Below are 24,893 nucleotides of genomic sequence, written 5' to 3' on the forward strand. Positions count from 1 at the left end.
CAGTTCACAATTCCACCAGCAGTGCATTAATGCCTCATTTTTCCCATATCCCCTCCAACATTTGTCATTTGCCTTTTCTGTGCTATTAGCCAATCTAATAGGTTTGAGGTAGCAGCTCAGAATTGTTTTAATTTGCATTTCTCCAATCAATAGTGAGTTAGAGTATTTTTTCATATGGCTATAGATAGCTTTAATTACTTCATCTGAAAACTGATCATATATTTTGATCACTTATCAATTGGGGAATGGCTCTTATTTTTACAAATTTGACTCAGTTCTCTCTATGTTTGAAAAATAAGGCCTTTATCAGAGAAACCTGTTTCAAAATTTTTTCCATAATTACTATTGCTAATTGTATTTCCCTCCATCCTATCCCCAATCCAATTTATTCTGTTCTCTCTCTCCTTTCACCCTGTCCCTCCTCAAAAGTGTAAGACTTCTGACTACTCCCTCCCCCAATCTGCCCTCCCTTCTATCACCCTACCCCATCCCTTCTCTTATCCCCTTCCCCTCCTACTTTCCTATGGGGTAAAATAGATTCCTATAACCCATTGAGTGTGTATGTTATTCCCTCTTTGCTGTTCATCATTTCTTATAGCACAATAGTATTCCATCATTTTTCCCACATCCCCTCCAACACTTGTCATTTGCATTTCTCCAATCAATAGTATCACTGAGACTTGAGATAGTACTCAAAACTATGATGATGGAAGACTATCTGGCCTGAGACACTAGCTGTGTGACCCTGGGCGAGTCTCTTAACCTCTGTTTGCCTCAGTTTCCTTAACTATTGCATGGGCATAATCATAGCACCTACTTTGCGAGGTTGTTTTGAGGACCAAATGAGATATTTGTAAAAAGTGAATGCTTATTCCCTTCCTCCCCTTCCTTGATTGATGAGTTCAAAAAACATAAGTTTGGCACAGAGCCTTGAGGTTGAAATGATGAGGGACTTCAACTCTCTGGAAGAGCACGGTCTTTGTCGACAGCAGAGTGGCTGATAAATTTTGTATTGCATTAACGAAATTCTTAAAAAATAAAAAAGATAGAGGAAACAATAAGGGGAATCAGCTAGTCTAGGTCTGATTTTGACTAAAAAAAGGGAACCACTTCCTGGAGTGGAAATGATAGAATAGAATTTGTGGTAAAGGATAAGAAAGCTGGGTATGGTCTGAAAATATAACATACTTTTTGGGACAGCAAGCTTCAAGGGTTCAGAGAAAGAATAGGAAGGATACTGTGGCCCAAAATTCCATAGGGAAAGCTGGCCCAAGAGGTGGGAAGCCCTCAAGAATGAATTTCTATAGACAAATTATTGCAATGAGGAAAAAAAGGCAAGCTTTCTAAAGAGACTAACGTGGCTGGACAGAGATCCTTATCCACCAGTTCCTGTTTAGAAGAGACACGCATGTAAGTTGAAAGCAAGGGCAGGTGACTGAAGAAGGATATAGAAGTGTGGTGATTCCTGTAAGAACAGAATTAGGACCAAAAAAGCTCAGAATCATCTTACATTATTGGTTTTATTGTTGTTGTTTAGTCAATTAGTCCTGTCCAACTCTTGGTGACCCCATTTGGGGTTTTCTTGGCAAAGATACTGGAATGGTTTGCCATTTCCTTCTCCAGCTCATTTTAGAGATGAGGAAACTGAGGCAAACAGGGTAAGTGATTTGCTCAGGGTCACATAGCTAATAAGTGTCTGAGGCTGGATCAAAACTCATGAAGATGAGTCTTCCTGATTACAAGCCCAATGCAGCTGCCCCTAGATACTTTACAGGTTCAAATTTTAAAGCTGGCAGAGATCCTATCCAATTCACTCATTTTTCAGATGATGAAACTAAGATTCCATCCACTGGGGAGTCACTGACCAAATTGTGGTATATGAATATAATGGCATATCACTTTAAAAATGAGAAAAAAAATTAGGAAGTGAAATGACTGCCCTCCATCACATATTTATCAAGTAGCAGAGCCAGAATTTGAATTTTGGTCTTCTATCTCCAAATCTAGTGCATTTTCCATAATACCACATTGCCTTTGTGTTTATATAAGGGGATTTGGGGAGATTAGAAACAAATTTGCATCTTTTTAAAATTAAGTAAATATTTAAGAACACTGGGACTTTGACTTCCCCAATGACTGTGTTTTCACAGAGTCCAGATAAATGAAACAAAGCATAACGTGTGTCTTATTCTTCACTTATAGTCTACTACCTCACTACCACATTTAAGACTGGCCACTTCATTCATCAAAGTTCTGATATCTTTCAATCTTGTTTTCCTTTAAATTATTGTGGTGATTATGAAAATTATTCTCCTGGTTCTGCTTATTCACTACATCAGTTCACATAAGTCTTCCTAAGTTTCTCTGAATTCTTCATATTTGTCATTTCTTATAGCATGATGACATTCCCGTTACGTTCACATACCATATATATGAATATAATGGAATATTATTGCTCCGTAAGAAATGATGAAATATTCGAAGGAAACAGGCAAGACCTTATGATCTGATGCAGAGTGAGATAAGCAGACCTAGGGAAATATTTTAAGCAATGACAACATTATAGAGAAAAACAACGTTGCAAGACTCTGAAACTCTGATTAATAGAAATGATAAATCTTTAGTCTGGAGGACTCACCAAAGATGACTAATTCCACCAGTCTTCTGCCAGAAAGGTGATGGGACTTAAAATCCAGAATGAGATTAGCATATTTGGACATGACCGATGTGGGAATTTGTTCTACTAGAATATGAATGTTTGTTGTGAGGGTTTGAATTTTTTTTCCTTAATTGTTTTAGATTTTTTTTAAATTGTTTGTTTTTGTAAAATTGTCCAAAGAGGGTGGAGTAGGAGAGAGAGAAAATAAATACTTGTGTGACTAAATAAAGGTAAAAAGAGGGAGTAAGACAATAAATGACCTTTGAGCTCTGAAATAAACCATTTACAATTCAGCTACTCCTCCGTGGATGGGCTCTCACTTTGTGTGTATATATTTTAAACATTCACTTTTATAAGATTTTGAGTTTTAAATTTTCTCCCCCTCCTTCCCTTCCCTCCTCCCCAAGACAATGTGCAAATGCATATATTTTTGTAACTGTAGTGGAAAATGTGAAAAGGAGCCATTGTAGAAATGGTCCACCTGAAAAGCTGTCCTTCGGACCTCAGTTGGGAATCCTTGGTTCAAAACATCAAAGTTCTTCGGAAGTTAAATAAGATTCCCTCTTCCTATACTCTGTAATTATGTCTGGTGGGTGTGGGTCTACACTAGCACTTCCCAGGGTGACTATCATGGGTTTGCCTTTTGGATTATTACCAGCCTCGAAGTTGGAATCATTAACAAAAAGAAAGGTGTGTGTATAATTGTGTGTATACATGTATTTGGATATATACAATACAGAAAACATTCTCAAAGTGGAACAATGAAGCTTGTTCAAATTTACTTATAGGAGGAGAGAATGTTTGAGGACTGGAATTAAAAACTTTAGCCTCCTTTTATAGGTACAGGTGTTGCCACTCAGGATTAACAACCCAAGTAGCTTCTGGCAACTATCTCTTCCCCCTCCCCCAAATTGCTACCTCTACTTGGAGAAACCTGACTTTACTGCAGCAGCGCAGGAATACTCTTTGCTAGTTACAGATGGAAAACTTTGTAATGAGCATTCCTCTCTTCCTTTCAGATTTTCCATTTCAGTGGGTAGAGATCACCACTGAGATGACTGGGAGGACTTCAAAGGCTTTTCTTCTCTCAAAAAACTTTCCTTTTCCGGTGAGACAGAGGGTGAGAGAACCACATACTTTTCTTCCTCAAAAGCATTATGGTTATGGTTATTTTAAGTCTGGTATCTTGCAAAAGGAAGCCAAGGCTTCAGAGGTTGAGATGAAACAGGGGAAAGGAACAGCTCACCGGTTAAGGCTTCATAACCGATAATTAAAAATTGCTTATTTCCCCTGCTTTTTTTTCTCAGCTCTAAAGCGCTGGCCTATGAAAAGGAAAACAAGCTCCTTGAGACTAGCAATTAGTTCATTCCTTGTGCTTATATTCCCAGCATGTTGCACAGTGCCTGGCATAGTGCTTAGTAAATGCTTGTAGATAGTTTGCAAAGGATCATTCTCACTCAACATTTTGGTATGTCTTTGTCCTTCATTTCTCTTGGCTTAGGATTTTGGATTCTCTACTTGGGTCAAGCAGTCCTTCGAATAGGTCTTCCTTTGATACTTGCTGCTCGTGGTGCTGCCTTCCAGGATTGGTGTATGACAATCCTTGACACCCCCAAGTTACAAAATCTTTCCTTTATGGAGCTTGTCCCTATTCCTTATAAACTCTGGTGAACTTTCACACCCCACTAAGAAGCTTTTCTCAACCCTATCAAGCACAGATTTGTTAACTAACATGCTTCCCCTCATATTTAGATATGAGATTTTCATGATAACTTAGTAACACGCCCTTGTTTGTATGCTTTGTTTACATGATTCTCTTCCTTTTTCATCTATTTCTTGTCTCCTGTTTTCCTAAACCGATGAATTCCCACAAGGTAGGGACGGTGTCCTTCATGCTGATCCTCTTCATGGTGGGCCCCGGATGGTGTTGGCTGATAATTCAGAACAGGAAGCAGTGGGCAGAACAGCTTAGATGTGACTATCAAAACTTTCCATCGTACTGGAACTTCTTCTTGTGAAACTGGCCATTCTCTTTCAGGGTCAGAGAACAAAGCAGGTGTCCTTCTGGCACACCTAAACCCGCCACATCTCTCTGGGGAATAGATTCTGAAAGCCAGGAGAGGCTCTTTATTGTTGTAGCAGCTACCTCACTCCCACCAAAACATATTGCAGGATATAGTGGTCTTTATTGTATTGGTCAAGTATTTATTGACTAAGTATCCAGAAGCATGCTATGTGGTGTGGGTGATGTTCCAGAATTCTGCACTATGTAGACACTCCTTGTGAAGTGAGCACTAGGAGTTAGGAGACCTGGGTTCCTTATCCTGGTTGTGCTACTGACCAGTTATGGTCAGGGGAATCACTTAAATTTTCTAGGACTCAGTTTCCTAATTTGTAAAATGGAGAAGTTGGACTAGATGATCCTTTTTAGCCCTGGAATTCTGCATGTATCAATGAAGCATTTGCTACTGCTCCCACCTTGGAATAATATGGAGAAACAGATAATGACATGAGTAAATTAGAAGATGATAAGGAGGGTACGTTAAATCATAGGCATAATAAGACTGCAGAGAAGAGAAATATGAGTGAGGACTGGAGTAGTCAGGAAAAGCTTCCTAAAGGAAGGCAATCTTGATTTGATGGTTGGAATTGATGGTTGGGTTTTAAATAGAGCTAGAACTGTGGCCTGGAGTCAGGAGGTCGGAGTTCAAATGTGCCTTCAGACACGTACTAGCTGTGTGACCTTGAGCAAGTCACTTAACCCGAATTTGCCTCAGTTTCCTCATCTGGGGGTAATTATAGCCCCTACCTCCCAAGATTATTCTAAGGATCGAATGAGATAATTGTAAATCGACTAGCATAGCGTCTGGAACGTAGTAAGCAGGACACAGATGTTAGCTCGGAAAACAGGCAATGGGGTAGAATGTGGGTGGTGAGAGGCGGGGTTGGTAAAGGGGAAGGGGGAGCCGCAGACCGGGAATGAGCAGAGATGATTTTGCCGAGCAGCTATTATAAATCTGAGCTCAAACTAGGCTGGGACACCCTTCAGCAGACAACCCTACTCCATGCCAAAAGTTTGATTGCAAAAGTTCTGGGTGTGCCATTGGAAAAATACATCTTTTTAAATGTGAGTCGTGAGGAGAAAGCATTGCAGCGCATCAGTCCCAACCCCAGCCGGCCAGGAGCTGAGGGACTTCTGATTGGAGAAACCCGGGGCAATTCGAGCTTTCCGGTTAGCAACGCGCTCTAGCGACCTGCGGGCTCCTTAGCTTCCAGTGGGGGCCAGGGCGCGGGGGGAGGATTGAGGGGGAGAGGGGGTAGGGAGGTGGAGACTAGGGGGCCTGAGCGGCCTTCAATCCTGTGATGTGGACCAATGGGAAGGAGGCTCCGGCGGTTTCCCAAGGCGGAGGGCCTCCCCCACCCCTCCCCCCCGTCTTCAAGGCAGGGGTTGGACGAGCCGCTCAGGGGGCGGGCCTTCGACGTGGCCCAATGGGAGGTCGCGCCGGGCGGTGAGGGGGTGGGGCTGGGCGCGCGGCGCAGGTCCGGGTGTCGGAGGCTCCAATGAGCTCGCGCCGCGTCCGGGCCCGGTTGGTGCGCGAGACGCCGGGGAGAGGTTGGTGGCTCATGTAACAGTTTGCAAGCCCGAGGTGGGGAGTTGCGGCGGGTACGGGGGCTCGGCTCGCTCGTTTTTTGTCTGCCGCGCTCACTGCCCCCGCGCCGGGGCCGGCAGAGCGAGCCCGCGAGGTCGCGCGGCGGGTGGGCGGAGAAGCCGGTACGGGGGCGTAGCAAGGCCGGCCCGGTGCAGCCGGCGTGCGAGCGCGGCCCGCGGTGAGTGCCGGGGCCCCGCGTGTCGCCCCGGAGCCACCGGCGCCGGGACCGGCTCTGGGGCCCCGGGGTCCGTTCTCCCTAGAGGGGAGCGAGCACCTGCTGGGCGCCGGGCAGCCCCCACCCCCTCCAGAGTACTCCCAGCCCCACCCTGCCCCCCTCCCTCCTGGGGGTACCCCTTGTTTGACAGCTCCTCGGGTGGATGTCCGAACCCGAACTGCCCCCTCCGCCTTTTTGATCGGTCACTCGCTGGAGTCGAGGGTTGATTGCTCGTAAACCTAGACCGTAGAGTCTTTTTCGGGGGGGGGGGGCGGCCCTCAGACTTGGGGAGAGGTGTCGGGGTCGCCTCAAGGTAAGAGGAGCAGCCTAACCTGGTGGGGGAGGATAAGTTAGGATCTGACAGCTCTCCATTAACACCCCCACCCCCACACACCTAGGAATTTCAGGTTTTTACTTTCTCTTTTCCCCCAGGCGCTCAGTGGCTAAAATGGACAGAAAGAGGAGACCTGGGTGGCTGCCCTGCTGGGCCCTGGTGGCCGTGTTCTTGGCAAACCTGTTGGTGTTGACTGGTATGTATGTATCCCACCCCACCCCCACCCCACCCTCCCTTCCCTCAGTCTGGAGTAGGTGGGTGAAGTTGCTTCTTTATTCCACCTCCTTTCCAACTACACACATATACACACGCTCATGTGCTTTCTAACTGTCTCCTAGACACCCTTGCAGTGATGTCTGTGGATCTGGGCAGTGAATCAATGAAGGTGGCAATCGTCAAGCCTGGTGTACCGATGGAAATCGTCCTGAACAAGTGAGGGCAGTCGCTTGGGGAGGAGGGGTGGGGGTGGTAGGGACATGGGGTGATGGCACCTTAATTGGCGGCGGGGAGGGCTTTTCTTCCAAAACATCGCTGCGTAATTTTTGTTGTAGATAGGGAGGGCGTCTGGGTTCTAGCTCTTTTTCCTCAGGTATCTCATTCCCTTCCCTCTCTCTTCTTAGGGAGTCTCGGAGGAAAACACCTGTGGTCGTAACCCTGAAAGAGAATGAAAGATTCTTCGGAGATAGTGCAGCAAGCATGGTGAGCTAGAGACCTTCCATTCCCATTGGTGGCAGGGATCTGGACACAGGGGCCTCCAGATAGTGTCCCCTCCATAGTCTATGGGAAATGTAGGGCAGTTGATACTATACTCCCAGACTTGATTAAACCCTAAAGGGCAGAGGGTGTGAAGTGGTATCTTGGGGTCACCATGACTCCTCTCTCTATCCTTATCCAGGCCATCAAGAACCCAAAGGCCACAGTTCGGTACTTCCAGGACCTACTGGGGAAGCGGACTGACAACCCACATGTGGCACTTTACCGGGAACGATTTCCTGAGCAGGAGCTGGGCAGTGACCCACAGAGGCAGACTGTTCAATTCCAGCTGAGCCCGTGAGTGACCATTCAGCAGAATGTTTATTAATGTTTTTACTCTGTGCAGGGGAGGAGGAGGGGTGGGTAGTAACAGTTGCCGAAACTGGTTTCCCTCAAAGTGCCCATCTCTACACTTTCAAGTCTGTGAAAACAGTCCTTCTGACATAGTGTCTGAGTGTTCCCTCAGTCCTCTATCTGATCCTTCCTTTAGGCAGCTACAGTTCTCTCCTGAGGAGGTGCTGGGCATGATTCTCAATTACTCTCGTTCCCTGGCTGAAGATTTTGCTGGTGAGTGGCAGGGATGCTGATGGAAGACTGGTGGCTTGGGTATAGGGGTGAAAGTGGGGGGATTGCATAAAGGAGTTGGGGTACAAGGTTGGGAGGTATTGATTAGATCATGAATAAACCCAAGCATGGGCAGCAAATGTGGAATTTGGGGGTGAAAATGGGGAGAGGGTTTGCGAAATGGCACCCTCTTTTCCCCTCCACAGAACAGCCTATCAAGGATGTAGTGATTACCGTGCCAGCCTTCTTCAACCAGGCTGAGCGCCGGGCTGTGCTTCAGGCTGCTCGTATGGCCGACCTGAAGGTGTTACAGCTCATTAATGCCAACACGGCTACTGCCCTCAGCTATGGAGTCTTCCGCCGCAAAGACATCAATGCCACTGCTCAGGTACTGAGAAGGGAGGGAAGCTGGGAGCACTTGGGCTGGGGAGGTTCCGTTGGTATGGCTTGGGTGTCAGAATGCAGAAACAACTCTCTAGTGAGTCCCTTGGTCCATGTTTGTCAAGTTGAGGGTTGGGACAGTCTGGAAAAACAACCTGGTTGGGTTTCTCTGTTGATGAGACAGCTGAGTATAGTGTGTGCTGACGTGCTTGCCCACACTCTCCCTTCAGAATGTGATGTTCTACGACATGGGCGCGGGTAGTACTGTGTGTACCATCGTCACCTATCAGACAGTGAAAACCAAGGAAGCTGGTACTCAGCCCCAGCTGCAGATCCGTGGTGTGGGGTGAGTGGTCAGCACGTTTGGAGGGGGAGTGGGGGGGAGGGTTCTCAGGTTTGTGTTTTTTAAGTAGTGAGGGGGGAGATACAGGGGTTATGGGTTCTCTTCTTCATGCTCCCTTCCTCTCACCTAGGTTTGACCGAACTCTGGGGGGCCTGGAGATGGAACTTCGACTTCGGAAACATTTGGCAAAACTCTTCAATGAGCAACGCAAGGGACAGGGAGCAAAGGATGTTCAGGGAAACCCTCGGGCCATGGCTAAGCTGCTTCGTGAGGCCAACAGGCTCAAAACCATCCTGAGTGCTAATGCTGACCATGTGGCACAGGTGCCAGCCAACCTTGGGTGTCACTTGGAGGACGGGGCAAGGCCTCAACCCCTCCTTCTTTTCTCCCTCTGGAGCCAGGCTCCCTGGCCAGAGTTATGTCTCTTGACTGGACTGTGGGCCCTTGGCTTTTTCTGATCCCTCACTTTTAAACTCCTCTCCCCCTTCCCCACTCCTTCCCCTCCCTGTCCTGCTATACCCAGAAAAGGGAGTCCTTAGCACTGTCCTTTGTCCCTTCCCCAGATTGAAGGGCTGATGGATGATGTGGACTTCAAGGCAAAAGTGACTCGGGCAGAATTTGAGGAGCTGTGTGGGGACCTGTTTGAGCGGGTGCCTGGGCCTGTGCAGCAGGCTCTCAGCAGTGCTGAAATGAACTTGGTAAGAAGAGGTGGTCAGCATTGCAATGGGGCGGGGGGGGGGGGGGGGGGGGGGGAAGGGAGGAGGATGAACCCTGGGGCTGTGTGCCAAGTGGTGAGACAGGGAAGGGAGGGTAAGCCATCAGGTGTGAAGAGAGGATGGCAGGGGAGAAGGGTGCTGCTCATTTCTTTACTCACGCTGTGCTTCCTCCTGCTCAGGAAGAGATTGAGCAGGTGATCCTGGTAGGTGGGGCCACTCGGGTCCCCAAAGTGCAGGAGGTGCTGTTGAAAGCTGTGGGCAAGTGAGTACTGGGGGGTTTGGGGTACTTTTATTTTTTTAAGGTGGGAAGAGGTAGCACTGGAGCTGGGGGACAAGGTGCCATGCTGAGTTATGCAGAACATTTAGGAAGTTTTCCTTTCTCTTCCTCTTGCCCCTCAACCCCAGGGAGGAGCTGGGGAAGAACATCAATGCTGATGAAGCAGCTGCCATGGGTGCTGTGTACCAGGCTGCTGCCCTGAGCAAGGCCTTCAAGGTGAAGCCCTTTGGTGTTAGGGATGCCACAGTCTATCCCATCCAGGTAAGCCTGCCTCTCCTCCCACCTCAAGGACAGCAACCTCTGTCTCCTTAAGCCTTTTTTCTCTTTGGTTTCTATTTATTGAATATCTTTTATGTGCCAGGCAGTGTGACAGGTGCCAGGGATACACGGACAAAAACAACATAGATTCTGCCCTCAGGGAGCTTATGCTGTAGCCACACATCATCCTACCCACTAATAGAGGGCCCATCTTAGAGCCAGGAAGACCTGGGCTTAAAAGCCGTGCCTCATACATACTGGCTGTGTGACTCTGGCCAAGTCACTTAACCTTTATCTTCTTGGCCATAGAGGTCAAACTCAAATAGGGGTCCCTGTGGGCCTACATTGACTTAGAAAACTAGAAATTAACATTATCTATATTGTATTGTTTATTTTAACATTTCCTAGTATATTTTAATGGGACCAAGATTGACACTTCTGTTTTAGATGACTATATAAATTGCAGAAAGGCATCCACCTGAGTGGGTGGAGGAAGTTTCCTTGCCTAGGAATCCCTGGTGCCAGTGAAATCACCAGTCCTATCTGTCTCCACCTCCTGTCTCTCCTAGTCTGGCTTGCCCTTCCTCCTCTACCTTCCCATTTACCAGTACCCCTACTCTGTTTTTCCCATCTCATAGGTGGAGTTCACAAGAGAAGTAGAGGAGGCTGGCCCTCGGAGCCTGAAACATAACAAACGGGTTCTGTTCTCTCGAATGGGACCCTATCCCCAGCGAAAAGTCATTACTTTTAACCGCTACAGTGATGACTTCCATTTCCACGTGAACTATGGTGACATGGGCTTCTTGGGGCCTGAGGATCTCAGGTGAAGATGCGTGAGATACGGGTCATGGGATATGGATCTGAAGGCTGGGCCTGGGACTGCAGTGTTGAGAGGAAAGCTTTTGGGGGATTTGAATGCTTTTAATGAGGGGTGGGTTTAAATATATTTCAAACTGTTTAGTATGTCTTTTTAGAAAATACTTTGAAATTGTTGCCCTGAAAGAAAGGAATTGAGAGTGAGGCAGGCCTAGGCCTGTAGAAAGTGATTGGAGAAGCAAGAAGTCACATAGACCATGAAACCAAAATAATAAATCCTTGGAGTTGAAAGGGACCTTAGAAGGCCCCAGTCTAAACAGCAAGCTCCTCAGAAGTCCTGCACTCCAGACACCAGGGTGGGGAACATGGGGGGTTTTGTCTTGGGCCACTTTGGAGCTGAGGGTGTGTCGGGATCGCCTTGTGACTCCCACATCCTACTCCCCTTCCCCAGGGTGTTTGGCTCCCTGAACCTGACCACAGTGAAACTGAAAGGAGTTGGGGAAAGCTTTAAGAAGTATCCTGACTATGAGTCCAAGGGTATCAAGGCCCACTTCAACCTGGATGAGAGTGGTGTCCTAAGCCTCGATCGGGTAAGGCGTTAGCTTCTGGTGGAGAAAAGGGGGGGAGCCCAACACCCATTCAGCCCTTGGCCAGCTCCATGGTAGGTAAAGGCCTGTTCTGGGCACTGGAAAAGGTACTATGTGGAAGAGGATTAGGACACCAGAAAATGCCCAGCTACATGGGGAGATAAGATATACTAAGGGAAAAAACCAAAAAGGCCAAATACAAATGAAGATCTAACCTGTATGGGGTATTTGGTGACATGCTGTGTGGCCCCTGTTTCTAGGTGGAGTCTGTATTTGAGACAACAGTGGAGGACCGGCCTGAAGAAGAGTCCACTCTCACCAGTAAGGAAGGGGCCAGACTGGAGGCTTGGCATCAAGGGTTGTGCTGGTGGGCATGAGTCTGGGGAAACACCTGCTGGGTTAGAAGTAGAAAGGGGAGTGGTGCTGCCTCGCAGTCCTCTGATCCTGTGCCCTCTTCCCCCTAGAACTTGGCAACACCATTTCCAGCCTTTTTGGAGGTGGCTCCACCCCAGAGGCCAAGGAGAATGGGACAGACACTGTGCAGGTGAGCCCGGGACTCCACCTCTTTTGTAAACTCCTAGCAAGGGATCCCTGAGCCAGTTCAATTGAGCAAATGTTACCTGAGTACAGTGCAGAGAGGACTCCCACACAGGCCTTGGTGCAGATCTGGTAGGCACTGACCGCTAAGCCCTAGAGTCCAGTAGGAATATTATACAAGTGAAGAGACCATGTGTCCTTTTGGTGGCATGGTGGCGGATGGAGGCCTATACCTGGGGGCTCCAGGAATCTCCAGGAAGGATCACTAGTAGAGCAGTGGATATCCTCCTGAGCTGTGTGTTTGGTGAAGTGTGGTGACTAGCCCATATGTGCCACTGACTTCAGTCATGCTTTGTGTCTATTTAATATTAGAAGTATACGTTTGTTGTAATGGGAAATCAGAAGCTGCCTTGTTTTTTGTACAGTGTCTGGCCTCTGGTCATCCCTATGTAAACAATCCCTGATGGAGAGAAAGGCACTGTGAAAGAGCATTGGCCTGGGAGCCAGAAAGCTGATTCAGGTTCTGGTCTGCCTTTCACTTTTTGGATGTCTTTAGGCAAGTCCCATCCACTCTCACAAACTTGGTTTTATCATCTGCAAAACAAGTGTGTTGGAATCGCTAATCTCTGCAGTGGTCCGTTTTCACCCTCATCCTTCTGTGACTGAGTGAATGCCAAGAATTTGGAAATTGACTCACAGGCAGTAGGGAGCCATGGAAGGCTTGTGAGCAGAAGTGTGATATGACCAGATGTGTTCATGAGAAAGGTGATTCTGGCAGTAGATGAAATTGGGGTTGGGGATTTGAGGAAGACCTGTCTGAAAGTTATTATAGACATAGGAATGAGATCCTGAACTAGGGTGACTGCCATGGGAATAGAGAGGAAGGGACGGAAATAAAAGAGATTGCAGAGACAGGATTCACAGTACCTGGTAGCTGACTTCTTCCTTTTATTTCATAGCCAAGTATAACCTCGAGGTTTCAAATGTGGGAGACTAGTTTGTTTTTAAATACAAGGATGAACTTTATTTCAGTTAGGGCTGTCCAGCTATGGAAGGGACAGCCTCAAGATACAGAGACCCTCATTGTTGGAATTGTTCATGCAGGGGTTTCATTGACTGTTTTGTTGGAGATACCCAGGAAGGAGTTGGATTAGATAAGTTATGTCCAATTAAAATTTCATGTTTATTTTAAGGTTATGCTCCTTGTCCATTTGTATCACTAGGATATAAATCTTTCTAAACTGTTTGCCTTCACAAAGACCTGTTAATTTGATTAAATATTGATTAGGACATGGGACTCTGTGCTATACTGTGGGAGTTCTGGAAGTAGCCCAGTGAAGCCAGCTGGCTTGATATGTCTCTGGACTACTACGGTCCATCCAACTCTGGCTTTCTCTTATTCCATAAGAAAGGCCAATTCACTGGTCTTAGGCTGGGCAGAAGGGTCTAACCTGGGGCTAAGGGTTACCAGGTTGACCTGTGGGATTGGCAGGTGGGAGGTAGTTAATGGATTATTAAAGAGGCAGACAATGGGTCAGGGCTGGATGTGGGACGAGTGAAGCCAAAGTGGGGAGAATGAATGAATCAGAAACATTTAAGCACTCAGCATGTACTAAGCTCTGTGCTTAGTGCTGGGGATAGAAATAAAAGTGAGTGAGGTGCTGCCATCAAGGGATTTCTGTTAGGAGAGAGGTGGCCAGAGTGTTCCAGTGGGTGGTGAGTGGAGCCTTGTGAGAGTCCTGCCCTTTCTGGAAGTAATGGTAGTTCCAAGCTGACTTGTTCCCGGAGGGCGTGGGTGAGATGGCAAGAGAAGGAAAGAGAGGAGCCGCATCACAGCATCTCGGAGATAGATGAGACCGCAGGGCTCTTTACTTCAGCCTCTGTCTGAACAAGAATCCCCTCCCCAGTAAGTGAGCTTTGCTTAAAGACCTGTCAGTGAGCAGGTAACATACTACCTCTGAAGAGAGCCAGTTACCCTTTGGGATAACCAATTATTAGGAAGTGTTAATTTACCGTAGTCCTCCAACGGACCAGGTCTGTCCCTTCTGTGAGAGTCTGAGCCCACACCTTTCTGTTAATTTTTCGTCAGCAGTCTATCTGGTGTGCTTGAGGCCCTTTCTCTAATTTTTTTTTTTTTTTTGCTTTTTGGCAGGGCAATTGGGGTTAAGTGACTTGCCCAAGGTCACACAGCTAGTACTTGTGTCAAGTGTCTGAGGCCAGATTTGAACTCAGGTCCTCCTGACTCCAGGGCCGGTGCTCTACTGACTGCACCACCTAGCTGCCCCATTCTCTAATTTTTCTGATGTCTCTTTGCTCCACTTGAAGCTTTGTCGCTTGGTTATCTCTGGCTCTCAGGACGTGACAGGCCCATCTGTTTCTCTCTTCTGGTCAGACATTTCTCTGATGACATCCTTTACACCATTCTTCTGTGTAATGAATGCCCCGTTTGTAATGTAGAGCCACCTGCTTAGTGCTACCATGTATGCAACTCTCTGTTGTCTTTTAGGGGATCCTCAACTTCAAATCTGCTTCTTGGCAGCTTCTACCCTTTGCTCCTAATTCTCCCCAACACTTGGAAACAACTATTATGTCTCCCCCTTCAGCTTTACCCAAGTCATTTCTATCCTAAACTTACCTCATTCCCTCGCTGCTAGTCCCTCCCAAATTACCTTCATTTTATATGTATTGTGTATACATCTTTATATGTTCATGTCATCTTCCCCATAAGAATGTCTCTCTGTAAGGGCAGGGAGCATTTCCCTTTTACTTTTGTATCTCTCGCATTTAACACTGTGCCTGGTTTACAATGAACAGAATCTGGGGCACTCCCCTGAAGGACCTTCTCAAAGTGGAGAAGACACATGCCCAGTTAATCAGCCAGTTTAGAATCCATCTAATTGTGCTGCTGTCTAGCCTCTGTGTCTCAAATGCTTTGCTGAAATCTGGGTCAGCGACACAGTACTCCCCCATCTGCCCCTCTAGTAACTGTACCCCTGAAAGGGAAGTAAAGTTACTTCTGGCCTCACCTGGCCTTTTTTCTGAAATATATTTTTCACTGAATTTTTTTTTTTTGCATCACCATAATTTCCCCCAATATCCTTCCTCCAAATAATCATCCTATATAACAAATAATTTTTAAGCCAAAAAAAAGGAAAGGAAAAAATCATCACAACTGATTAATACATTGGAAAAAAGTCCAAAAATGTGTTATGTATGACACCTCCACAAAGAGGGCAGGTTGTCCAATTACCTTCTATGACAGTATTCCCTTTTTTTCTGTCTCTGGAGTAAATAATATAGATGATAGATAGTAGATTCGTGCTTGAAGAAAACATCTCCACCTTTTTGCTTGTCTTGTCCCGTAGACCCAGGTGGGCTGTCAGGGCTCCAAGTTCCCTGGTATCCCCTCTTACTGAAACCTCACTGGCTCTCTGCTTTGCTGCATTTCTAGATTTCAGTCGCTCTTATCTCTGAATGAAGTGTTCTTTTATTTTGCCAGAATCCAAGGCGTGTTCGCTGGCTTATTGTTTGCAAACTCAACTCCTTCCTTTTTTGAAAATCAAGTAACTTCCCCTGCCTAGGCCTATAGCCCCTAGTTCTTTCAATGACAACTGACCTCAGTTCCGCAGTCACGTCATTGATTTTTCCCAGCATCCTGGGATGTGGTTAGTATGTCTGAGGCTGTCAGCTTAAACCTGTCCAGGGCAGCAAAGTATCCTCATTCTCTCCTTACTCAATTCTGGATTCCAGATCTTTATTAGTCATTTTTGTTCTTGTCCTTTCTAATCAGGGGAGTGTTGATCTGGATAGAGAAATACTTCAACCCCCTCCTGTAAATCTTACACAGAGAGTCCATTGAACATGTTGGGGACATTCCTCTAAGTCTGGACATGAGGTGGGTGCCAGGGCAGCACCCACATCATCCATCTTGCTCTCTGGCACTCCCACACATTCTTGTAGTCATACTTTTCTGTCTGTCTGTGGGATATTTTCAATACTACTTCTTATGCCCAACATGTTCTTAACACGCAGCAACCTCTTTAGGCCCACTGTGCCATTGCCCTTTGGATGGCGAGCCATTTTTATTCTTTGTAGAGTGGTTTTTGCTCCTGTGTAGCATCAACAGAAGAAAATTGGTGTTAAGATTTGGTTTTATTTTTTATTTTGCAAGAGTATGGACAAATAGATCCTAATGAGCCCTTGTTAGGCATGCTTCATACCTGGCCAGGAACCTGTCATTCTGATATTTTTAACCCTCTTATATTTTTGTCTAATTTTATTTTATCTTTGTTACTTAGGTCCAAGTGTTCTTGAAAGATTTGTATGGGAGTGAAGTGCAGATGTAGGGTGATGAGGGAATGGAAAGGTAGGATAGGTTGTTAAGAGGGGGATTTCATGTTTCAGGGTTTTGGAAGTGGTGTTCTCTGCCACAGCTGGTGTGTGTGTGTGTGTGTGTGTGTGTGTGTGTGTGTGTGTGTGTGGTGCCGATAAAGAGGGCTATCTTGTTGATCAGGTTGGAGAACTATATGGTTGTTTTGCTGGAGGGGATCAAATAAAAAATCCCAGAGGGCTGTGCAGGTGATGAAGTGGAGTGGAAGGCCATGAGCCAGGGGCTGAGCCCACTACCAAAGCTTCCTTCTCTTTAGAGCCAGCATCAATAGTAGGGTCCTTGTTGGCTCCTTTTGTGTTTCTGCATCTTTTCCGCCTGGTGACCTAAGCTATGAGCTCAGGGTCCATGATTCGGTCCAGCCAGTAGTCTCTGACAGTATGATTTTTCTTCTCACTCCCTTTAGGAAGAAGAGGAAACTCCAGCTGAGGGGAGCAAGGAGGAACCTGTGGAGCAGGCAGAACCCAAAGAGGAAGCCAAGGTCCCAGGCGAAGGGGACACTCAGACCCCAACCCCTGAGCCAATGGATGATGCAGCCCCCAAGGGAGAGGCTGCACCAGAGAAGGGTGATGGGGAAAAAACGGAGGCCCAGGTGAGATTTAAGGGGAGAATGAAGATTGTGAAAAGGTCTGTAGAGCCGGGTAGATCAGCCCCTGGATGCTTGGGTATGAGCCAGAGCTTTTCATGTTACCTTCCAATTCTCAGGAACCAAGTGACCAAGGGGAGCCAGGGCCAGAGGGCAAAGCGCAGGCTTCTGAGGAGGAAAAGAAGCCGAAGGTGGCCCGAAAGCAGAAGATGGTTGAGGAAATTGGAGTGGAACTGTCTGTGCTTGACCTTCCTGACCTCCCAGAGGATGAGCTGGCACGTTCTGTGCACAAGTGAGTCTCAGCAGGGGGTGGTCGGGGGAGCAGGGCAAGCATCTGACTCTGCATCTTCCTGGAGCTGACACACCTTCTTTTACCCCCATCACCACCTCAGGCTTCAGGAGCTGACTCTTCGAGACTTGGAAAAACAGGAAAGGGAGAAGTCAGCCAACAGTCTGGAGGCCTTCATCTTTGAAACCCAGGTCAGTGGTGTGGAAGAGGGTAACCGAGGCAGCCTGCAGGTTGTCCTTATCTGCTTGCCCAGGGACCGAGATGGGAGGTCATCTCCACTCTGCCCTCAGCTAAGGTGTGTTCTGTGTCCCCAGGACAAGCTCTACCAGCCGGAGTACCAGGAGGTATCCACAGAGGAAGAACGAGAGGAGATCTCTGGGAAGCTTAGCTCAGCCTCTACTTGGCTGGAGGATGAGGGCTTCAGTGCCAGCACCAAGGTGAGGAGCACAGGGGTCAGAAGTCACTGCTTTGGATTCCCTCCACTCCTCCCCATAAAATAATAGAGTTGCTAAGTGTGGGGCAAGGGCCGTGATTCTCAGATTTGTAGGGGGAAATACTCAGAAAAGTCGGGGCTCGGACCTCTAGGACCATTGTCCTTCCCTGCTGCCATCCATCAGGAACTGAAAGAAAAGTTGGCCGAGCTGAAGAAGCTGTGTCGGGGGCTTTTTTTCCGTGTGGAAGAGCGAAAGAAGTGGCCTGAGCGGCTGGCAGCCCTGGACAGCCTCCTCAACCATTCAAACATTTTCCTCAGGTGAGCAGCCAAGGGCTCCATGTCCCTTGTCTCTGCCCCAGCCTCCCTTGCCTTCCTCCACCTCTGACCGCCCTGACTCCCAGCGTCCATAAAGCGTTAGAGATCTCCTTGTCTCATGCCAGCATTTTATACAAGGGACTGACCCATGGTCTCCTCCTCCTCTGACCGCCCTGACTCCCAGCGTCCATAAAGCATGAGAGATCTTCCCATCTCACGCCAGCACTTCATACAAGGACTGACCCATGGTCAGGATGCCAGCAGCTTTCTTCCCCCTTTCTCCTTCCCAGCCCTCTGTCTCTGAGCTGATGAGCTCTTGTTTGACTTCTAGGGGTGCCCGGCTAATCCCAGAGATGGACCAGATTTTCACAGAGGTGGAACTAAGCACACTGGAGAAAGTCATCAATGAGACCGGGGTAATTAATTCGGATGTACTGCCGTCCGAGCATGGACACATCTCGAGGCCAGCTGCTTAGGGAGACCCAGCTGTGAGGTTCAGTAAAGAGAGGGCTGGAGTTGGGTCAGAGACTGAGGTCAAAGCTTGTCTCCAGCATTGCCTGGCTGTATGGCTGTTCTTCCCTCTCCGCTCCCTCATCTGTAAGATGCGGAGAATAATACCTACCTCACAAGGGAGGATCGGCCGAAATCGTGTGTGAAGCACTCTGTGAACGTCGGAGTGCCGTACAAATGTTGGTTATGTTGTTATAAGGGCCAGAGGGATGAGGGTTCCACGTTCTTGAGGAGTTTAGTCTCATGCGAGGGATAAAAGTTACAGGAAAGAGGAAGTGACGGCCTGCTTACTTACAGCGCTGTACAGTTTACAAGGTGCTTTCTTCATGAGGCCGGGCACTTGGTGCTAGCTGATAGCAGCCATTTTCTTTCCTGTTTTACAGATAAAGTTACGTGATTTGTCAAAGGTCGAAGACTAGTTAAGTCAAATAGGCAGGCCGTAAACCTTGGTCCTGCTGACTTCACATCCTGTGCTTTGTAGGCTCACAAAATCTGGGGCCTTTTCAGTAGGAGACAGTTGAACCCCTTTGTTTTGGAGATGAAGAAATGAAGGTCTTGAGAATGCTTTGCCCAAGGTCACATGCATAAGCAGATTCTGTGTCCAAATCCCCAGCTTCTTCCAGAATCCTGGAGCTGAGTGCTGAGGGCTAGCCCAGTGTTGTAGCCATTGGTCGCCATTCAGGGGCAGGAGAAAGTACTCTGGGCAAGGGAAGGTTCCAGGGACCAAGGTGTGAGGTCTTCACGGTCAGCTGGTTCACTCGGCACTGGAGGCAGGAGTGCCGTCCAGAGCATTTGGAAATGAAGCTATAAGGGAGGGGGAGAATTTATTCAGATCCATGCAGAGTTGGACAAAACATTTGAGCCAAGGAGAATGGGGTTCAGTGGGAAAAGTGTTTGCTTCGTCCCTGCTATGTTTAAAGCGCTGTGGTAGTTTGTCAGGGTAGAACTGCCCGCTATCTCTGACTTCTGGCTGCCTGGGGCTCTGAGAGGTTGGGTGATCGGTTTGTGCTCACAGAGCCTGTATGTTGTGTCCCAGGTGGGTCTTCCTGATTCCAAGGCTGGCCCTCTTGCATGTGACCATTGTGTAAAAGGTGTTGGGAGCCTTTTATTTATACAAAGAGAAGTAAGACCAGATCCCTGCCCTCATGAGTTGGTGCTCTAGGAGAGAGTGTCCAACAAAGCTAAAATACAGAAACAGGACGTGGGCGGTAAGTTCAGTTTGATGTCTGTGGAAAGAAATGTGTTTTCTGATTGAGAGGATGGAGGAGGAGGGATTTGAAAGACAGGTGACCTCTCAATGTGGATTTGAAGGAGGGCATCCCTGGGGTAGGGAATGGTATGAGTAAAGAATTAGAAACAGGAAAGCACAAGACATCCAAATAGTCTCCTTTGGTGGGAACTTGGAGCACATGCAAGGCAATAGATTGTTAGGGCATTGAATGCCAGGATAACAAGTATAACCTTTCATTCAGTAAGTAATAGGGAGCCAGTGAAAGATTTTGAGCAGAGGAGTGACATGATTGGTTCCTCTGGCATCCCTGTGAAGGATGGATTCGAGGTGGGAGAGGGAAGGGAAGGGCAGAGTAGGAGGCTACCACAGCCATCCAGGGAAGGTGTAATGTGGCCTTGTGCTCCTAGGACAGTGGCTGTGAGAAGAAAGAGGAAGGGATGAAACACTGGAGTAGCATGGGAAAGAGCTGGTAACGGACTGGAGGTGGGAGGTGAGGGAGGGGGGAATGACTGAGGCTGCTGAGCTTGGTAGGGGCAGGTCTGGAGCAAAGGCTGGGATTGTTGAAACCTGGGAGCAAATTAAGAGAGAAAGGAGAGCTGCGGTCCCCATAGAGGGTCCCTGAGAGAAATCAGCAGGACTGTGTCCTTAGCCCTGTGCTATGACTGGGGGGATCCAAGAGAAATACAAGACATTACCCTGTCCTCAAGAGAGCTTATCTTGATCAAGAACAGCCCTTCACAATGTTATGGAACTAGAAAACAATTTGATAAAGTGCGTTATTAAATGCTTAAAACACTGAGGACATTTAGGTGACTTGGGTGCAGGAGTGGACCATAGAATCTCAAAGTTGGAAGGCATTGCAGAGGTCATCCAGCTTTCCCCTGAAGCCCTTCACTAACGGGGGCTTAGAGTTTCTGGGCAGCCAGCTCCGTTTTTGGATAGCTTTTCCTTTTTAATTTGAGCCAAAATCTCCCTCTCTGTAACTCCTCCGTGGTTCCCCAGCCACACAGAACATGTCCGATCCCAGCCTTCTCTCAGACTTTGTTACCTTATTCGTAAAATGAGTAGAATTGGACCAGATCTGTCTCTAAATGTAGGTTCCTGTGAGTCAGGGTCCTCCCCATTTCCTCCAGCTGGCTGGGCGATGTGCATTCAGATCCCCTCAGACTCTTGGTTTGTCAGTGTCACTTCTACACTGCACAGAGCTGAGCACCACACTTGAGACAGGGCCTGGCGAGGTCAGTGTACGTACAGTGGAGCTGTTCTTTCTCTTAAATCACGGCATTATCTCTTTGACTTAAGATTCCATTCGTTTGTTTGGCCTCTACGTCAAATGGAATTTGTAGTCACTCAACAGGGGAGTTTGTGCCCCGATGCCTCTGGGTCTCTGCTCTAAGCAGACCTTCCCCACCCCATCTTTGTACAGTGAAGTGTTCAAATCCAAATGTGCAGTTTAAAAGTTTTCTTCATGCAGTTTCATGTTGAGATTTATTCACCCTTGAAAGAAGCTATTATGGACAAGTGGGTTAGTGGACACGATGAGCCACAAGAAAGTTAGGCAGGATGAGGATGGACAAAGAGGCAGCTGCATGTGGGAGGTCTCTCAGGATAGGGATGGGCCTGAGTGCCAGGCGTTACCGGAGACTGAGAAGTGAGGGGGACGGGAAGAAATAGAGGTGATGAGTGCAGACTCAGTGATTCATGAGACTTAGAGCGGGGCGTGTAGAAGGATTAAGGGAAGGGAGGTGTTTTGGAAGGTGGATTTTTATTTTTTTTTCCTTTTTGTTGGAGCTGGAGAGAACAGCAGTGGGAAAAGAGCCCATCGGATCAGCAGGCACCTGTTAAAGATTTGTGCAGGGATATGATATGATGAAAGTTCTCTTTATTCCAACAAGCAGTTAAGAGTCTGCTCTGTGCCGGTATTGCTAGGCACTAGAGATACAAATACAAAATCAGTAAGAGTTTAATATCCTCCCGGATGGAAAAAAATGTTATAAAAAGTTAAACCTAGCCAGTGCTGAGAGAGAAAGGTAGCATAGTTTAGCCAACAGAGGGCTGCCCTCAGAGTTCAGAAAACCTGGGTTCAAGACTTGCCTCAGACACATAGGATTCTGTGACCCTGGGCCAGGCCACTTAACCTCTCAGTGCCTGTAACAATGAAATCACAGACATGGGGCCAGCCGCACTGTCGGAGCTCAGTGCCTAGGTAGGCTTCCAACCTCAGCACCTGGCTGTCCACTGACGGAGCCCTGTCCCAATCCCCAGGCCTGGAAGAATGCCACCCTGGCAGAACAAGCCAAACTCCCTGCCACCGAGAAGCCAGTTCTGCTTTCAAAGGACATCGAGGCAAAGATGTTGGCTTTGGACCGTGAAGTTCAGTACCTGCTCAACAAGGCCAAGTTCACCAAGCCCCGGCCTCGTCCCCGGGACCAGAACAAGACCCAGACTGACCCATCACAAAATCAAAGTGCCAGTGCCCAGGAGGAGAAGGTCATTCCACCACTGGGTGAGAGATGCCTGGCCATACCCTGTGGCCTTTCTTGGTGGTGGGGGGAAGGTATGTGACCTCTCCTGGAGCCACCTTCCCATTCATTTCTTGCCCTTCCTTGTGACCCACAGATGAAGATGTGGAACCCATCCCAGAGCCACCTGCCGCTGGGGAAAAGGCAAAGATTCCTGACTTAGGTGAGCAGGACAAGGAAACAGCCTAGAGCTTGCCTCTCTCCTCCCCCCCCAAGCTGATGCTGATCTTTTCTCTTCCCACCATAGGGCTTGATCTAGGGGACACTGAGCCTTTGGAATTGAGTGGACCAGGGGCAGGTAGGCCTTGAGCTAAGTACATGGCTCAGTGGGTGGAGGGATAGATGTCTCTAGGGAAACACTGGTGAGGCAGATCTCTACCAGGAGGAGACAATGTCCTTCTGCCCCTGCCTCATTCAGTCTTTCCTTCCTTCCATAGATTCAGAGCAGAAGGAGCAGCCGCCGCCACCAAGGCCACAGGAGACCCGGTCGAATGATGAGCTATAGCTGCCCCCTCCCCTGTCATCCCCTTCCTCCCAACCACCTCTATTTATTGTCCATTGGGGGGAAGGGGGTGAGTCTTCCCCCAGGGGTCCCTGAGGAGGGAGAATGAAGAAGCAGCCCCTGGCTCCCTTTTTCTTCTGGTGGGAGACATTAGGAGTTGAATTAGAGCTGCAGCCTCTTTCCCAGGCCCTGGCAACACAACATCTTGAATGTTTTAAAATCACCCCAAGTTCTCTTGCTATGCCAGGAGGTGGGTGGGGACTAGCATGCGAGCAGGCAGTTGATGTGGGCCATGTACAGGGGTGCATTAGGAAAGGGAGGGACTCCTGTTTGTACCCTTGGAAATAAACATCTGCCTGTGGGAGAGGTGAGGAGTAGTGGGAGGGCTCCAGGAGAGATGGGGGACTGCTGGCCTGGGGGTGTCTGTTCTTCCCCTCTGGATCTCCCCACCCTCCCCATCCCCCACTCTCTCCACATCTCCATGGCCACTAAACAAAATGCTGTCCCATGTGCACTTATTTAAGGGGAGGGGAGGGAGGGAGACTAAATGAGCCAGTGTCCTCTTGGTCACTAAGTTGGGTATCTGGCTTCCTAACCATGCCCTGTCTTCTCCTTTCTCCACCCCCACCATGTTCTTTCCCCTAAAAGAGGCAGCCCAGTTGCATTTGCTCCCAGGTGTTACTATCGGGGCTCCGCTCTCTTGCCCATGGCCTCACTTCATATTGGAGCAGGGGGTTAGGAGGTGAGGAGGCATAAACTGACCTGTAAACACCTAGGACATCCCCTGTAGTCGAGGCAGGAAAGCAGGGATGGGTGAGTTAGAAATCCAGAAATTTTGTTTTGGAGAAGTTAGGTGGACTGAGCTCATTCACTGTGGGTGTAGAAATAGGTAGGAAAACAGAGTTTGGGTTGTGGGTGGGTAGATGGGGTGATGCTGACTGAGGAGGGCAGGTATGGGGTGAAAGCTCCCAGCAGGTACTGTTGACATCTCTGGTTCTGTCCCCCATGTGCTCTAGCTATTTAATCTCCCCTTCTGCCACTGTCTCCCAGGCACAGCCTCCCCCCTGGGCAGACCAAAATGTGCTTTCTACTGTGAGCCCCAGCCCCCGGGTGGGGGAAGACCATGGCGAGACTGCCAAATGCCTTTTGATTCCTCCAGAATGCCAGGAAAGCCAGAAGTTGGAAGTAGGGGTGGTGGGTGTTAAGTCAGTTCTGAAGGGGTGAAGGTTTTTAGCCTCTGCTGTAGATCCAGGAGTGGAATCCCTTCCCTGCCTGCGGGAGCCCAGCTCCAGGGCTCTACACCAGGGGCTAAGCTGGAGGGAAGCCATGTTGTGTCTTTGTCTCCCATTTTTTTCTTTTTTTTTTTCTTTTTTGCCACATTGGCAGAAACAGGGACCTCTAGTGGTCTTGCCTCCCCTCCACTCCTGTGCATTTGGGTTCTTTGACTAGGAGTTGAGGCTGGTTGGACAGTTTTGAGTCAAATTGTACTTTGAGACATTGTTAATTGAGAAATGGTTTCAATAAAATATTCGCTTTTCTACAGCCTGTCTCTAAGTGTCAGTTTTCTTTCCTTTAAACCTCAAACAAGCTCTGAAAAATAGGTGAGGGAAAGGACTGAGCCCTGTAGCAGGGAAGACAGGAATCTGGCACAACTTGTAGGCTTTTGTAGTTGGGAGACCTGGAAATCACTCCCTTGGTACCTATCACCCCAAAGTTGGCTCTATAAGCAATATGGTGTACATAGATAAAAAGCCCTTTTGTTGGAGGGGCTTTGGGAAGACGGGTACATTTTTCATCCTGGAAAGCAATTTGGAGCTTCACCCCAAAAGTTAATAACAATGCATACCCTTTGACCCAGCGGTCCTAACTGCCTGTACCACAGAGGAAAAGCAGAAAAATTCCTAGGTGATATACAAAATACAGGAGTTCTTTTGTGGTAGCCAAAAATTACAAAGTAAATTAGGGCAGGAGTGTCATGTTGGCAATGGCTAAACAAACTGCATGGATATAATGGGATGTTATTCTGTTG

The 24,893-nt window shown here is 47.9% G+C and overlaps 1 protein-coding gene across 3 annotated transcripts; it reads left to right on the forward strand.

Moving 5' to 3' along the window:
* The first annotated feature begins 6,178 nt into the window (after positions 1 to 6,178).
* On the forward strand, positions 6,179 to 24,409 carry HYOU1 (hypoxia up-regulated 1). Of its 3 annotated transcripts, none has more exons than XM_036744598.1 (26): positions 6,179 to 6,272; positions 6,956 to 7,053; positions 7,196 to 7,289; positions 7,478 to 7,556; positions 7,753 to 7,907; positions 8,101 to 8,177; positions 8,381 to 8,562; positions 8,786 to 8,901; positions 9,029 to 9,221; positions 9,462 to 9,596; positions 9,794 to 9,876; positions 10,020 to 10,152; positions 10,788 to 10,972; positions 11,417 to 11,555; positions 11,813 to 11,873; positions 12,017 to 12,096; positions 16,883 to 17,068; positions 17,182 to 17,354; positions 17,455 to 17,542; positions 17,666 to 17,788; positions 17,969 to 18,102; positions 18,431 to 18,515; positions 22,106 to 22,346; positions 22,460 to 22,525; positions 22,610 to 22,660; positions 22,800 to 24,409. In XM_036744598.1, exons 2-26 carry the CDS (start codon positions 6,972 to 6,974, stop codon positions 22,865 to 22,867), a joined length of 3,009 nt encoding a protein of 1,002 aa, XP_036600493.1. In that variant the 5' UTR covers positions 6,179 to 6,272; positions 6,956 to 6,971; the 3' UTR covers positions 22,868 to 24,409. The 3 variants fall into 3 exon arrangements, with proteins under 3 accessions (XP_036600493.1, XP_036600495.1, XP_036600494.1); XM_036744600.1 differs by having other exon boundaries at positions 6,221 to 6,272; positions 6,931 to 7,053; XM_036744599.1 differs by having other exon boundaries at positions 6,229 to 6,487.
* The last annotated feature ends 484 nt before the right edge of the window (positions 24,410 to 24,893 follow it).

This window comes from Trichosurus vulpecula, chromosome 2, assembly GCF_011100635.1.
Source record: "Trichosurus vulpecula isolate mTriVul1 chromosome 2, mTriVul1.pri, whole genome shotgun sequence".
Taxonomy (NCBI): Eukaryota; Metazoa; Chordata; class Mammalia; order Diprotodontia; family Phalangeridae; genus Trichosurus; species Trichosurus vulpecula.

Bases quoted from the DNA above. Each gene is read 5' to 3' on its own strand.
- HYOU1 (XM_036744600.1), top strand. From the start codon at position 6,221: ATGAGCTCGCGCCGCGTCCGGGCCCGGTTGGTGCGCGAGACGCCGGGG. The intron at 6,273-6,930 runs GTTGGTGGCTCA...TAGGAATTTCAG, and splicing joins GCGCGAGACGCCGGGGAGAG to GTTTTTACTTTCTCTTTTCC. The intron at 17,355-17,454 runs GTGAGTCTCAGC...TCACCACCTCAG, and splicing joins CTGGCACGTTCTGTGCACAA to GCTTCAGGAGCTGACTCTTC.